Below are 13,764 nucleotides of genomic sequence, written 5' to 3' on the forward strand. Positions count from 1 at the left end.
ATCTGCCTGCCTTGGCCTCCCAAAGTGTTGGGATTACAGGCGTGAGCTACTGTGCCCAGCCATGACTTCATTTCTAAAGTAGACTTACTTCATTCTGTAGTTCCTGTGGAAAAATACATTTAAAAAGCGTTATTGTTTATATCTGCTTTCTTGTGCTTCTCCCATCTTGCCTGACTTCATGCTTTAGTTTTACCTTTGTTGTATAGATAGGAATACTTAGGGTAAGAAAGCTTTGGATATCCATCCAAAATTAGGAATGAAAAATTAATTTTTCATTCCTAATTTAATAAGTATTACATTTATGGTTGTTGGTTTTTTTTGAGATAGAGTTTTGCTCTTGTCTGGAGTACAACGGCATGATCTCGGCTCACTGCAACCTTCGCCTCCTAGGTTCAAGCGATCCTCCTGCCACAGCCTCCCAAGCAGCTGGGACTACAGGCGTGTATCACCACGCCCAGCTAATTTTTTTGTATTTTTAGTAGAGACAGGGTTTCACCAATTTGGCCAGGTGGGTCTGGAACTCCTGACCTTAGATGATCCGCCTGCCTTGGCCTTCCAAAGTGCTGGGATTACAGGGGTGAGCCACTGCGCCCGGCCACATTGATGTATTTTCAGTGGAAGCTTAGTTAGGATCTATTAAAAGTTTTTAATAACTGTATTCTTTAGAACTCAATCTTTTTTTTTTTAACTCTCTGAAAATCAGGATGACGACTCATTTAATTTACATAACAGCAATAGTACTCACCAAGAAAGGGATATAAACCGAAACTTCGATGAAAATGAAATTCCTCAAGAGAATGGCAATGCCTCGGTGATTTCCCAGCAGATCATTCGGTCTTCAACCTTCCCACAAACTGATGTTCTTTCAAGTTCACTTGAGGCAGAACACAGGCTAGTATTTGTTTTTACTTTTTCCTCAGCATTTTCTGTATTCAAGATTTCAATACTATAGAGTTTTTGTGTGATTTAACAGGTTTGAGATACAACTAATGCCATAAATTTCACCCATTATGATATACAGATGATTTTTAATATATTCAAAGTAGCCCTTTGTTCATTTGCATTTACTTTTCATTTGCACTCTGTCCTAGGCAGCTACTATTCTTTCTATAGATTTGCCTTGTGTAGGTATTTTATATAAGTGGAATAATACAGTATGTGATTTTTGATGTCTAACTTCTTTCACTAAGTATAATATTTTCAAGGTTTATTTGCATTGTAAGCACATGTCACTACTTTATTCCTTTTTTAGTGCTGAATAGTACACTATATGACTATACTGCTTTTTTGTTCATCAGTTGATGAATATTAGTTGTTTGTACCTCTTTTTTTTTTTTTTTTTTGTTAAACAGTAGGCTCTAGTCCAGTCTTACTTTTTGACTGTTTTGGATAATGCTGCTGTGAACATTCATATATAAGTTATTGTGTGGATATGTTTTTATTTCTTTTGGGTAGATACCTAGGAGTTGAATTGCTGGGACATATGATAGCTCTGTGTGTCACATTTTTAGAAACTGTCAAACTATTTTCCAAAATGACTATGTCATTTTACTTCCTCATCAGCAATATAGAAGGTTCTAGTTTCTCCATATTCTTACCAACACTTGGTGCCATCTATCTTTGATTACAGTCATTCTAGTGTGTTTGAAGTATGATTTCTTTTTGTGGTATGATTTACCAACACTTGGTACCATCTCTCTTTGATTAAGTCATTCTAGTGGGTGTGAAGTATGATTTCCCTAATGACTAATAGTGTTGAGTGTCTTTTTATGTGCTTATTGGCCATTTATCCTCTTTGGAGAGAAATAACTGTATAAATACTTTACTCTTTTAAAATTACATTTTCTTACTAAGTTGTAACAGTTCTTTATATATTTGTGTATAAGTCTGTTGTATATGATTGGCAGATAATTTCTCCTGTGAGTTTTTTCATTCTCTCAGTAGTACAGCCACCTCCCACCCACCTCTGCCCTGCCCCCACCCCGACCCCACAGGCACCTTTTGAGATGAGGTCTTTCTGTGTTGCCCAGACTGGTCTCAAGTGATCCTACTGAGTAGCTGGGATTACAGGCTTGCACCACCACGCACGGCGTCAGTGGTACCTATTGAAGGGCAGAAAGTTTTAATTTTGATGAAGTCTAGTTCATCTAGTTCATTTTTTTCCTCTCGTGGTTTATGCAGGTTTTCTGGATGATGTGAGATAGGAGTCCAAATTCATCCTTTCCCACATGGATAGCGGATTGTCCCCATATGTGATTTATTTTTTGAGACAGTATCTCACACTGTCACCCAGGCTAGAGTGCAGTGGTGCGATACTAGCTCACTGTAACCTCTGTCTCCCAGGCTCAAGTGATCCCCCCACTTCAGCCTACCAAGTAGCTGGGACCACAGGTGTGCACCACCATACCCAGCTAATTTTTGTATTTTTTGTAGAGATGAAGGTTTACTATGTTGCATACGCTAGTCTCAAATTCCTGAGCTGAAGTGATTCTCCTGCCTCGCCCTCCCAAAGTGCTAGGAGTACAGGCATGAGCCACAGTGCCTAGCCTGTAATTTAGTTTTTATTGTAAAATTTTTTTTTTGGACAGGTCTCGCTTTGTCGCCCAGGCTGGAGTGCAGTGGTGCAATCTTGGCTCACTGCCACCTCACCTCCTGGGTTCCAGAGATTCGTGTGCTTCAGCCTTCTCAGTAGTTGAGAATACAGGCACATGCCACCACACCTGGCTAATTTTTGTCTTTTAGTGGAAATGGGGTTTCACCATGTTGGCCAGGCTGGTCTCGAATTCCTAACCTCAAGTGATCCACCTGCCTCAGCCTCCCAAAGTGTTAGGATTAACAGGTGTGAGCCACTGCTCCGAGCCTGTTGTAAACTTTTAACAGCACTTTTTGCTTCCGTCAGTATAGTCTTAAGCATTTTAAAAAATAGTAACCTCTTAAGTGGTTTAGTCTTAGAATTGAAGAGTCTTTATATCTAGAATTTACTTTTGTTTTTTGTAGTTAAAAGCAGGTGTTTTTGCAGAAATGACACACCCTTACTGTATTCCTTAAATAACCACATGGTTCGGCATAACTAAAGGATTTAAAAACTACGAAAGCAAAGAAAGTTAATAGTTTATACTCTTAGATTATCATATTATTATTCTGTAATTGCTTTGTATAAACTGAATTTTTTTTTTTTAACTTAAAAATACCTTCTAAGATAAGCTTAGGGCTAAGTTACATTTATTAACAGCCCAGTTGATTGACTTTACTTTTTCCCAGTTTCTTCTAGAACCTCATTTAATTCTAAGACAGTGGAAAACTGGGTTATATCTCCTCTTGAATAACTTTTGTAGAATTTATTTATAATTTCAACTTCTATTTCAATTAAGAACATAAGCTACATGAGGCCAAACGTTTTGTCCATTTTGTTCACTATTGTATCTAGCACCTAGAATGGTGCTTGGCACATTACTTTGCTTGAATTTGTCAAATGAGTGAGTGAAGTAAATATTGCAGTATTTTTCTGTTTTGTAAATCTGTAGTTATTTTGAGGAATACTTTAATTTTTTTATTTCTAATTTTTTCAGATGTTTAATAGTTTAGTTTATATTTCTCCTGCCAAATGTTATACCCGCCCCCTTAAAACAAGAAAAACGTAGAGATGAGCTCTCACTATGTCAGTGTGTTTCCCAGGCTTTTCTTAAACTCCTGGACTCAAGTGATACTCCTGCCTTGGCCTCCCAGAGTGCTGGAATAGAGGCGTGAGCCACCACACCTGGCTGGATTGTCTTTTGTTCTTTTCTTTCTTTTTTTGAGGCAGGGTCTTATTCCATTGTCCAGCCTGGAGTGTAGTGGCACAGTGACGGTTCACTGATAGCACTCCGGTGATGCTCCTGCCTCAGCCACGGGTGCATACCACCGTGCCTGGCTAACTTTTGTATTTTTTTGTAGAGATGGGGTTTTGCCGTGTTGCCCAGGCTGGTCTCAAACTCTTGGGCTCAAGCGATCCTCCTGTCTCGGCCTCCCGAAGTGCTGGGATTACAGCCACCATGCCCAGCCTTGCCCGATGCCCCCCGCTTTTTTTCCCTTAGATTGCTCCTTCAGAATAAATCTTTATCTTTCTGTCTTTAATCATACATTATTATTTTATCTTCGTGATTATTTTTGTTTCCCTTCTCCAAATCATGTCCTGTGTTGCTTCTTAAATGTGGCTATAACTATTGTATGTGAATGTGTAGGCATTTAATTTTGTAGGCTGGGCGTGGTGGCTCATGCCTGTAATCCCAGCACCTTGGAAGGCCAAGGTGAGTGGGTCACTTGAGGTCAGGAATGGAAGACCAGCTTGGCCAACATGGTGAAACCCTGTCTCTACTGAAAATACAAAAATTAGCCGGGCATGGTGGTGCCTGCCTGTAATCCCAGCTATTCGGATGGCTGAGGCGTGAGAATCACTTGAGTCCAGGAGGCAGAGGTTGCAGTGAGCCAAGATCGTGCCACTGCACTCCAGCCTGGGCGACAGAGCGAGACTGTCAAAAAAAAAAAAAAACAAAAAACAACAACAACAACAAAAAAAACACACACCAAAAAACCCAGTAATTTTTGTATTTGTACCTAACTTTCTTCTAAAATAATTTATTGGGCTGATAATTGCATTTGAGAATTTAGCTAGATTAATTTATAACTAATTTAGCCGGATAATATCTTTAAATTCACTTGTTTAGACAAAATATAATTTATTGTACATTTAATGTGAATGGATGAATAAGTCACCACACTCTTTTTATTGCCTCCCAGATTGTGGAATTTCACGCTATACGGTTTATAACTTGTGACTGATAGGCTTGAGTGATGGCTGAAATGGCAAATATAGAAAAAATTTAGCAAACATGAATTCTTTTTAAAAAAGATAAACATAAATAGATATTTCAGGATTTTTTCCCATCATTCTAATGAATCACCTTGTTTCTCCCCTGCTGCCATTTGAAGCCACTATTCTATAGTATGGATATAAATTGTGAAACTATTTTCCTGTGATCCAGATTTATGTGTGTTCACATCCCCTCTCTCTTTTGTCTCCCCTTCTCTTTCCCTTTCTCTACCCTTTCCTCTACTCCCTTCTTCCTCTCCTTTCCTTTTCCCCCCCTTATTCCAAATAATGCTGTTATCAGCATCCTTGTATTTATATTCTTAAATATTTGTATAAATGTGTAGGTAACAGATTACCAGGAGTGAATTTGATTGGTCAGATGCCATACATATTTAAAATAATCAGCTACTGCCATGTTATCCCAAAACATTGTGGTAATTTACACTCTCACCAATAATGATTGAAATATTTCTAGTCACACAATTGGTAGAAAAGGAAAAGGCCTGTGTGTAGAAAGGAGAATAATGACGCAAACATATCAGATATTCTAATGATTGTAAAAGATGAGTTACCTCTTAAAGAGATAGAGCATAGGCAGTAAAAGAATACAGATAAAAGATTTTTTAACTCACAGAATCTATTCATTAAGGCCATAGTGAGAAATGGCCACAGTGAGAAAGTTGTCACCTAATATCTTGTCTTCCGATTTCCCTTCAGTACTTTAGTAGCAAAAAAAAAAAAAAAAAAAGTTGGCCCATACCTTTAGAAAGTATTTCTTATAACCCCTAACAGACATATTGAATGTTTTAACTATTTTATTTTTTAATCTGCAGAGCAGATATTTAGTGCAGGAAGCATTTTGGTGGCTTCTTGTTCCATTTAGGAAGACTTACGAAAGAGAGACTTTCATTTCATAACTTGACAGAATTTGGTTCTCTGTGACTACTAACAGGAGAAAATGGAGAGGATGAGATTTAGAAACTAAGGCAAATCAAGATGAAAACATTCGGCTGGGGACAGGGACTCACGCCTGTAATCCCAGCACTTTGGGAGGCTGAGGCAGGTGGGTCACTTGAGGCCAGGAGTTTGAGACCAGCCTGGCCAACATGGCGAAACCCCATCTCTACTAAAAATACAAAAATTAGGCAGGCATGGTGGCATGTGCCTGTATTCTCAACTGCTGCGGAGGCTGAAGCACAAGAATCTCTGGAACCCAGGAGGTGAGGTGGCAGTGAGCTGAGATCGCACCACTGCACTCTAGCCTGGATGACAGAGCAAGACTCCATCTCAAAAAATACAAAATACAAAATACAAAAACATCCTAAATTGGAGTAAGCTGTAGAGGGAGGGAAAGAAAAAACCCCATACTGCATGAAGAGATCGTATCAGTGAATGATTGATGATTACTACTTGAATGATTAGTATATATGTTTTAATTTTTTTTGAGACTTTATAGATTACATTGTGTTTTTCTTTTTAAAACAATGGATACTTTTCTTTTATATTTAGGTTACTGTAAAAGTTTTAACCAATTTTTTTCCCCTAAACCATATAGTTTAAACTATAAAAAGAATTAGTTTTGCATAGGAATACCATTTTCTAGTGTGGACATGAAGGTGAAGGGGGCAAACAATAAGAACATTTTGTTATTTGCAAAGAATATGATAAAATTGTGGATTCAAGATATCAGATTTGGTAGCAGCTAGTTGGAGGGATAGTTTTATAGAAATGTTGCACAAGGCAAAAAAGATTCTAAGAAAAGGGAAGAAGAGTAAAGGTGCTATTTGATATGGAACTTTTTAATTTAAATTTCTTAGCTTCAGTTTTCTTGACTGTTTAAGTAGAATATGTGTTTGTAAATTTTTCAAAGACATATATCAATACCCTTTTCCCCATTCTAAGCTAAGAGAGTTAATGGCTTCTTTCAGATTTTAGGGTTATTTTTTCCTGTCAAAGTGGAATGATACTTCTTTTCCATTGCTTCGTATTTTCTGTAAACTTTGTGACTTCTTAAGTTTTATACATATAAATACTCATATTAGTTGAATTTAATAATCACGGGGCAGTGATAGTTTTGTATGTGGTTTTTTTTTTTTTTTTTGAGATGGAGTTTCACTCTTGTCACACAGGCTGGAGTACAGTGGTGCGACCTCTGCTCACTGGAACTTCCACCTCCCGGATTCAAGTGATTCTCCTGCCTTGGCCTCCCAGAATAGCTGGGATTACAGGCACCCGCCACAACGCCGGGCTAATTTTTTGTATTTTTAGTAGAGACGGGGTTTCACCATTTTGGCCAGGCTGGTCTCGAACTCCTGACTCAGGTGATCCACTGCCTCGGCCTCCCAAAGTGCTGGGATTACAGGTGTGAGCCACTGCGCCTGGCCAGTGATAGGTTTTTTAATAATACTTTTCAAATATTAAAATAAGAAATATTAAATACTCAGGCACGTAAATCATTCTTAGTTGTCAAGTTTTAGCAACTTTATCAGAGTATTGAGGGTAGCCTCAACATCAAAGGGATACAGTTGTCAACTTACTTAAGCAAGCACCAAATGAATTAGTGGAAGTAAATGCCAAAGAAATTCAGAGGGTTTGGGGATGGAGATCATTGTGACTTGGGTACCAGTCAAAGGTTTCTTTTTCTTTTCCTTTCCTTTTCCTTTTCCTTTCCTTTCCTTTCCTTTTTAAAATAGTTATTTGTATAAAAATTTATTTTTTAGAGACATGGTCTCACTATATCCCAGGCTGGTCTTGAACTCCTAGCTGGCCTATTGAATTGGTGAGATTACAGGCATGAACCATCACTCCTGGCCCTAGTCACGAAGTTTTAATTGGACCTAAATTAAATCTTGAAAGGGTTAGACGTAAATAGGGGCAAGTGTGCTAGATAGTGGTTTGGAAAAAGAAGGGATGTAAAGACATGGTTAGAATGGTGTATATACCTAGTTTGTTTTAAGGGTGTTCAGTGGAATATTTTGACAAGAATGGGAAATTTACTCCCTGAAGTTAACGATCATATTGAAAAGGCAGGACTTTAGAGATGTCTTATACTTGGTTTGTGATAAAGTAGGAACTGTGACCCAGGTCTTCTAACTTCTAATCCTAGTTCCTCTACTGAGGAATTTGAATTTGTGACTATGGCACAAACACAGTTAAGGAGTTTGTTCTTTAGAAAGTGAGAAACCACCGAAAATATTTATCAGAGATGGTAATTGTGAAACTGGTATCAGGATGATGTGGCAATAGTTTGAAGGAGAGTGGGAAGGAATAATTTAAATGAAAAAGCAAAGTACAGGTGAGGGTTACGGTAATACAGTCAGTCATGCTTTGCTTAATGACAGGGATATATTCTGAGAAATGTGTCGTTAGGTGATTTTGTCATGGCGTGAAACTCATAGAGTGTACTTACACAAACTAGATGGTATAACCTGCTACCTACCTAGGCTGTATGGTATAGACTCTTATTTTTAGGCTAGAAACCTATATAGCATATTACTGTACTGAATATTGTACAGTATTTGTAATTATAATACAGTGGTATGTATTTGTATATCTAAGCATATCTAAACATATACAAAGGTATAGTAAGAAAATGGTATTACAGTCTCATGGGATTATGCATCAGTTATCTGACCAAAATATAGTTATGTGGCACATGTTTGTATGTTTATGGGGGAAAGGGAAACACAGATTGTTTTTATTTTTCTTATTATTTTTTGTAGAAATGGGGTCTCACTTTGTTGCCCAGCCTGGCCTTACTCCTGGGCTCAAGTGATCCTCCCACCTCGGTCTCTCAAAGTGCTGGAATTACAGGCATGAGCTACCACGCCCGACTAGATTATTTTGAAAGCTATTTCAAGAACAGTTAAAAGCTACAGCCTCTGGAGAAGTAGAAATACTTGCCTTCTGTTATATTCTCTTTCATAATAGTTGATAGTTTTTTCCACCTGCATTGCTTAGTTACGATTCAGTTTTTAAAAGTAAAACAGGTAAAAGTTTAGATCCAGCAAAAGAGCAGTCAGATTGTTTTGCTGGTCTAGATTTAATAGCCTCTATATTAGGTGACATTGAATGGTAAAAGTGAGTGGAAATGCTATTTCAAAAGGAGGCCATCCAAATTAAAGAGTAAAGACAGTGCATTGGAAGAAGTCGTGGCTAAAAGGAATGAAAGAAGAAATGATTAATGCTGACTGTGACGTTTTTGTTCAATAGCAGCAAGGTGCTCTGCAATACATACTGATTTGGGAGACAGAAAACCAAAATTCTATTTGTTTTTGCCGTCAAGTAAGCAAGTTACTTTACTTATGTGATCTTTATTGTTCATCTGCAAAATGTGGGTATCATATTAATGTTTTATTCAAGGTCTCAGATATTCTGTGAGACTCTTTGAAAAAGTCTAAAAGTCTATAAGCAGCTAATGTGTAGCAGGCGCAAGTTAAAGATGAGTAGGTGTAAATGAGAGAGGACTTAAAAGTTTGTGGAACAATGTAATAAAATGATAAAAACTGGTAACTCTGCTTTTCAACATAACTACATCAAGTTCAAGACCCTTTTGTAAGCAGTGATACCAGTCATTTTAGACCATCCCTGAAGAACTGAGGGCCCTGGCAGTTTAACCGTGTCAGTGCTGTCTTTTTTACAATAACTGAAGAAAAATGGGCCCACTCTAAAATTTAAGGTTAGGAAATGAGGAAGTCGGAAGGAGCCAAATCAGGACTGAAAGGTGGATGTCTAATGATTTCCCATTGAAACTTTGCAAAAGTGCCCTTGTTTGATGAGAGGAATGAGCAGGAATGTTGTTGTGTTTTAAGGACTCTCTGGTGAAGCTTTCCCAGGCATTTTTCCGCTAAAGCTTTAGGTTGCCTTCTCAAAACACTCATTATAAGCAGTTGTTACTGTTCTTTATCCCTTCCAAACAACTGTTGCCGTGACCTTTGCTCTTGACTGGTCCTCTTTTGCTTTGAGCGGATCACTTCCACTTATTGGTAGCTAGTGCTTTGATTGTGATTTGTCTTCTGGATCATACTGGTAAAGCCATGTGCAGTTCTTTGAAGAAATGCTTCAGAATCTTGATCCCACTTGTTTAAACTTTCCATTGAAAGCTCTGTTTTTGTCTGCAGATGATCTGGGCACACATTGAGTGGAAAGTTTATTCAGCTTTATTTTTCATACAGAATTAAGTAAGCTGAACCAAGTGTGATGTCTGTGATGTTGGCTGTTTCTGTTGTTAATCGTCAGTCCTCTTCAGTTAGGGCACTAACAGGATTAATTTTTTCCTTGTCAATTGATGGGGATGGTCTGCTGCTGCTTCTGTGAGGGCTTCATCTTCAGAATCACCTCATCTCTTCTTAAAATGAGTTATCTATTTGAAATTGTTGGTTTCCATTGGGTATTGTCCCCATAAACTTTTCGTAAAGCATCAGTGATTTCATTATTCTTCCACCCAAGTTTCACTATAAATTTGGTATTTGTTCTTGCTCCAATTTTAGCAGAATTCATGTTGATCTGATAGGAGCTTTTCCCAAATCTTACCCTTTGTGGTGCCTTACACAAGATTCTGTTGAAACATGTTATCACAAGTTAGCACAAGTTTTATTTTGGTGCAGAGTTTTTTTTCTTGAAATTCTTGCATAGTTTTTCCATGATACACATTTTTTTATGAACTTTTTGAAGACTCCTTGTAGGAGTAACAGAGGTACTTAGGGGTTTCATTTTGTAAAAACCCTTTCATATCAATACAAGATATGTGGCCATATAAGAAACAAGCTTGGAGATTTCCCAATCAAATTCTGTAGCTATTGCTACAGTGTTTATGATTGCCCAAGTAGAAAACCTAATGAGTAGTCAGAAATATGGTGGTACTGAAGAAAAAGAGGAGTGATATTGCTGTTACTTTTAGTATAAGAATTTAGCAGATTTGCTTCACATCTGTTAAAAGTTTCCAGCCTGAAGAGCCTTTGACACCAAAGATTAAGCAGTCAAGGAGTTCATTCTAATTTTAATATCAGTTTGTTAATCTTAACCTGTTTATTCATTTTCAGAAAGATATTCAAAGCCTGAGCTCAAAAATCCTTTTGATGTGTCTTGGGGTCTTTGTATAATGGATCCTAGATCATGTTTTCTTATACATAATAAAAATGAAACTGTCCTGCACAGGGTAAGCTTTAAATTAAACCTCCTTTCCTCTCCTTTTCAGATTGTTAAAGGAAATGGGCTGGCAGGAAGACAGTGAAAATGATGAAACATGTGCTCCCTTAACTGAGGATGAAATGAGAGAATTCCAAGTTATTAGTGAACAGGTGAGAAAACCTGAATCACACAACTTCACTTTTAAATTGCCCTTATTTAGAACAATATAATTATATGCAAGCATGGAATGGGGGAGATTTTAAAAGTTTTATTTAGGAATTTATCACGATAGGTCAGAATTGCTTTTAAAACAAACAAAAAAAGGAGAGAGAGGGAGACAGGCTTTTGCTGTGTTGTCCAGCTGGCCTCTAGAACTCTTGGGTTCCAAGTGGTCCTCCAACCTTCGCCTCTGGAGTAACTGGGACTACAGGCAGGAACCACTGCACCTGGTTGAATTGACTTTGTAGAAATCTGCAATAGTGGCTTCTTTAAACTATTGGGTGTGCAATAGTTAGGAATTAGTGTAAGTGATGTCTATGATTAGTCATTTTCTGGACCTTTTTTGTTTTGTTTTTTTGACTTTTTTGGGGGAGGAGCAAGAGTGATAAGAAGTAGAGAGTGTTAGTAGATTCATAAGTAACTTCACCTTTTATCCTTTTCTTGCACAAGAGTATTTCATATTCTAAAACATCTTGCTTAATGTCTCCCTAGTTACCTTTCTGAAAGAGTATTAGGGAATTTTTGTTAGAGCATCGGAAAGTTGAGATGCTTTTTTCAAATCCATTATTTGTTTATTTAAAGAGTTGGGGTCTCACTCTGTCATCCAGACTGGAGTGCAGTGGCCACTTACAATTCACTGCATCCCCAAATCTCTGGGCTCAAGCAATACTCTTGTCTCAGCTTCCTGAGCAGCTGGGACTACTGGCTTGTGCCACTACACTGGGCTTATTTTCTGTCTTTACATTGTTTCTAATTTGGGCCAACTATCTTTTTTCTTCTTTAATGATCTTTTGACCCAATTCTTATTTATTACCAACTAACCTTTTAGTTATGATTTCTCATTTTCAGAAATAGACAACTATATTTTTTCTAGTATCTTCATCTCTGGTTAAGCAAGAGATTTGTAACTTTATATACCTCATTCTACTTTACAAACTATGAACAAAGCAGACTGTGGGGGAGTGTATTAATTTAGGTTAGAATAATAAAAATAACAGATATAGGTTAATAGTTTCTGATTATATTCTGGGAAGTCCCTGAAGGTATTTATCACAGTTGTCACTTGAGGCAGTAAAAATGTGGAAAAGTTTTGTACCTTAATCAATGTGACAATTATTACTCACATCTACTTTGTCCGGATCCAAGATTTTTTCAGACATATCATTACTTGTGGAGTTTTGGGGATAAGATACAATTTTATTATATTCATGCTTATATTTATTACAGTAGGTTTGTAACTCTTGAGGGATAATTTATTTATTTTGCCTTTAACATTTTAGTTACAGAAGAATGGCCTGAGAAAAAATGGTATTTTGAAAAACGGCCTGATCTGTGACTTCAAGTTTGGACCTTGGAAGAACAGCACTTTCAAACCCACAACTGAGAATGATGACACAGAGACAAGTAGCAGTGACACATCAGATGATGACGATGTGTGAAGGATTTCCTAACAGCTTTAGAAATCTTAGTGTGATACATCTCTCATACAGTTTGGGGTGAATTGTAAAAATGAAGAACTATAATTTATGTAGTGAAATACCCCATTTAGAAGAGGATTTTTTGGGGGACTTCAATACGAAGAAAACCAAGAATGTTTTGTTGGGCTGTGTTGAACATTATTTCTTTGTAAATGAATGTTGTAGGAATGAGGACTTGGGTTGGTCCAACATTGACTTTCTTCATCACTGCAACATTTCTCTGACTAGCAATGTGACGATGTAACAAATGAGATTTTCTCATTTAATAATAAAAAATTGTGTAATGTTTTGCAAAGCTTCTGTCTTAAAATGTCCAGGTCTTAAGAAAAAAGGCAGCTTACACTGTTTTGCTTGCAGAGTCATATCTTTTTCGTACAATGGAAATCCTTAAGTCCACTTTGTGCGGTCCCCCTCTCCTCCCCCCAAAAAACAAACAAAAAAACCAAAAAGGAAAATGTAGCATGTTGGCTAAAACTGGAGCAAAGTGCACTAAAACAATTTCCTGGACTCAGCTGTTGTACTATTCACCTTTTAAAACATAAATTGCTCTTTAGCCATTTGTAGTGCAGTAAATGTTACAGGAAAAGACTTGCCACATTTTCTTCCAAATTTTAAGAGGTGATTTTCAAAAGCTTTATTGGGGTATGTTGTCAGACCAGGGTTTTCAGAGTTGATGGAAAAGAGTCTTGTGGGAAAACTTATTTTGATAAATTATTACACACGCAGAAAAACTGATCACACTGACTGGATCTGTCCACAACATGGAAAATAAACTGGATTTTCAGAATATTGTTGTTTTCTGTAGTGTTCAAGGTATTGTTTCTAAACATAAACATACTCTAAACATGATTTATTCACTTGTTAAAGTCATACTTTTAAAAGTAATACCTTACTAAAGATGATGATTACTTTCCGAGGTGAGAAAAGGATAGCTAAGCCTTTTCATTATCAAATACACAAGCTTATTAAATGAATGACTGTTAACTACTTTATTTTTATTTGCACATTAACTTTGGAATTGTTTCTGTTTTGCTGCTGACTGAAAGTATTTTGGCTCTGTGTATATTTGTATTTTGATTTTTCTGGTTT

The 13,764-nt window shown here is 37.1% G+C and overlaps 1 protein-coding gene across 8 annotated transcripts in view; it reads left to right on the forward strand.

Moving 5' to 3' along the window:
• The window catches only part of GPBP1 (GC-rich promoter binding protein 1), an 86,669-nt gene extending 73,207 nt beyond the window's left edge, over positions 1-13,462 (forward strand). For all 8 annotated transcript variants that reach the window (XM_031666174.1, XM_031666175.1, XM_021939375.2 and 5 more), the window contains 3 exons: positions 704-891; positions 11,046-11,148; positions 12,478-13,462. In XM_031666174.1, coding sequence (XP_031522034.1) covers positions 704-891; positions 11,046-11,148; positions 12,478-12,636 — 450 coding nt within the window. In that variant the 3' untranslated portion in view covers positions 12,637-13,462. The remainder of the gene's footprint in view (positions 1-703; positions 892-11,045; positions 11,149-12,477) is intronic.
• The last annotated feature ends 302 nt before the right edge of the window (positions 13,463-13,764 follow it).

Source organism: Papio anubis, chromosome 5 (assembly GCF_008728515.1).
Source record: "Papio anubis isolate 15944 chromosome 5, Panubis1.0, whole genome shotgun sequence".
Classification (NCBI taxonomy): Eukaryota; Metazoa; Chordata; class Mammalia; order Primates; family Cercopithecidae; genus Papio; species Papio anubis.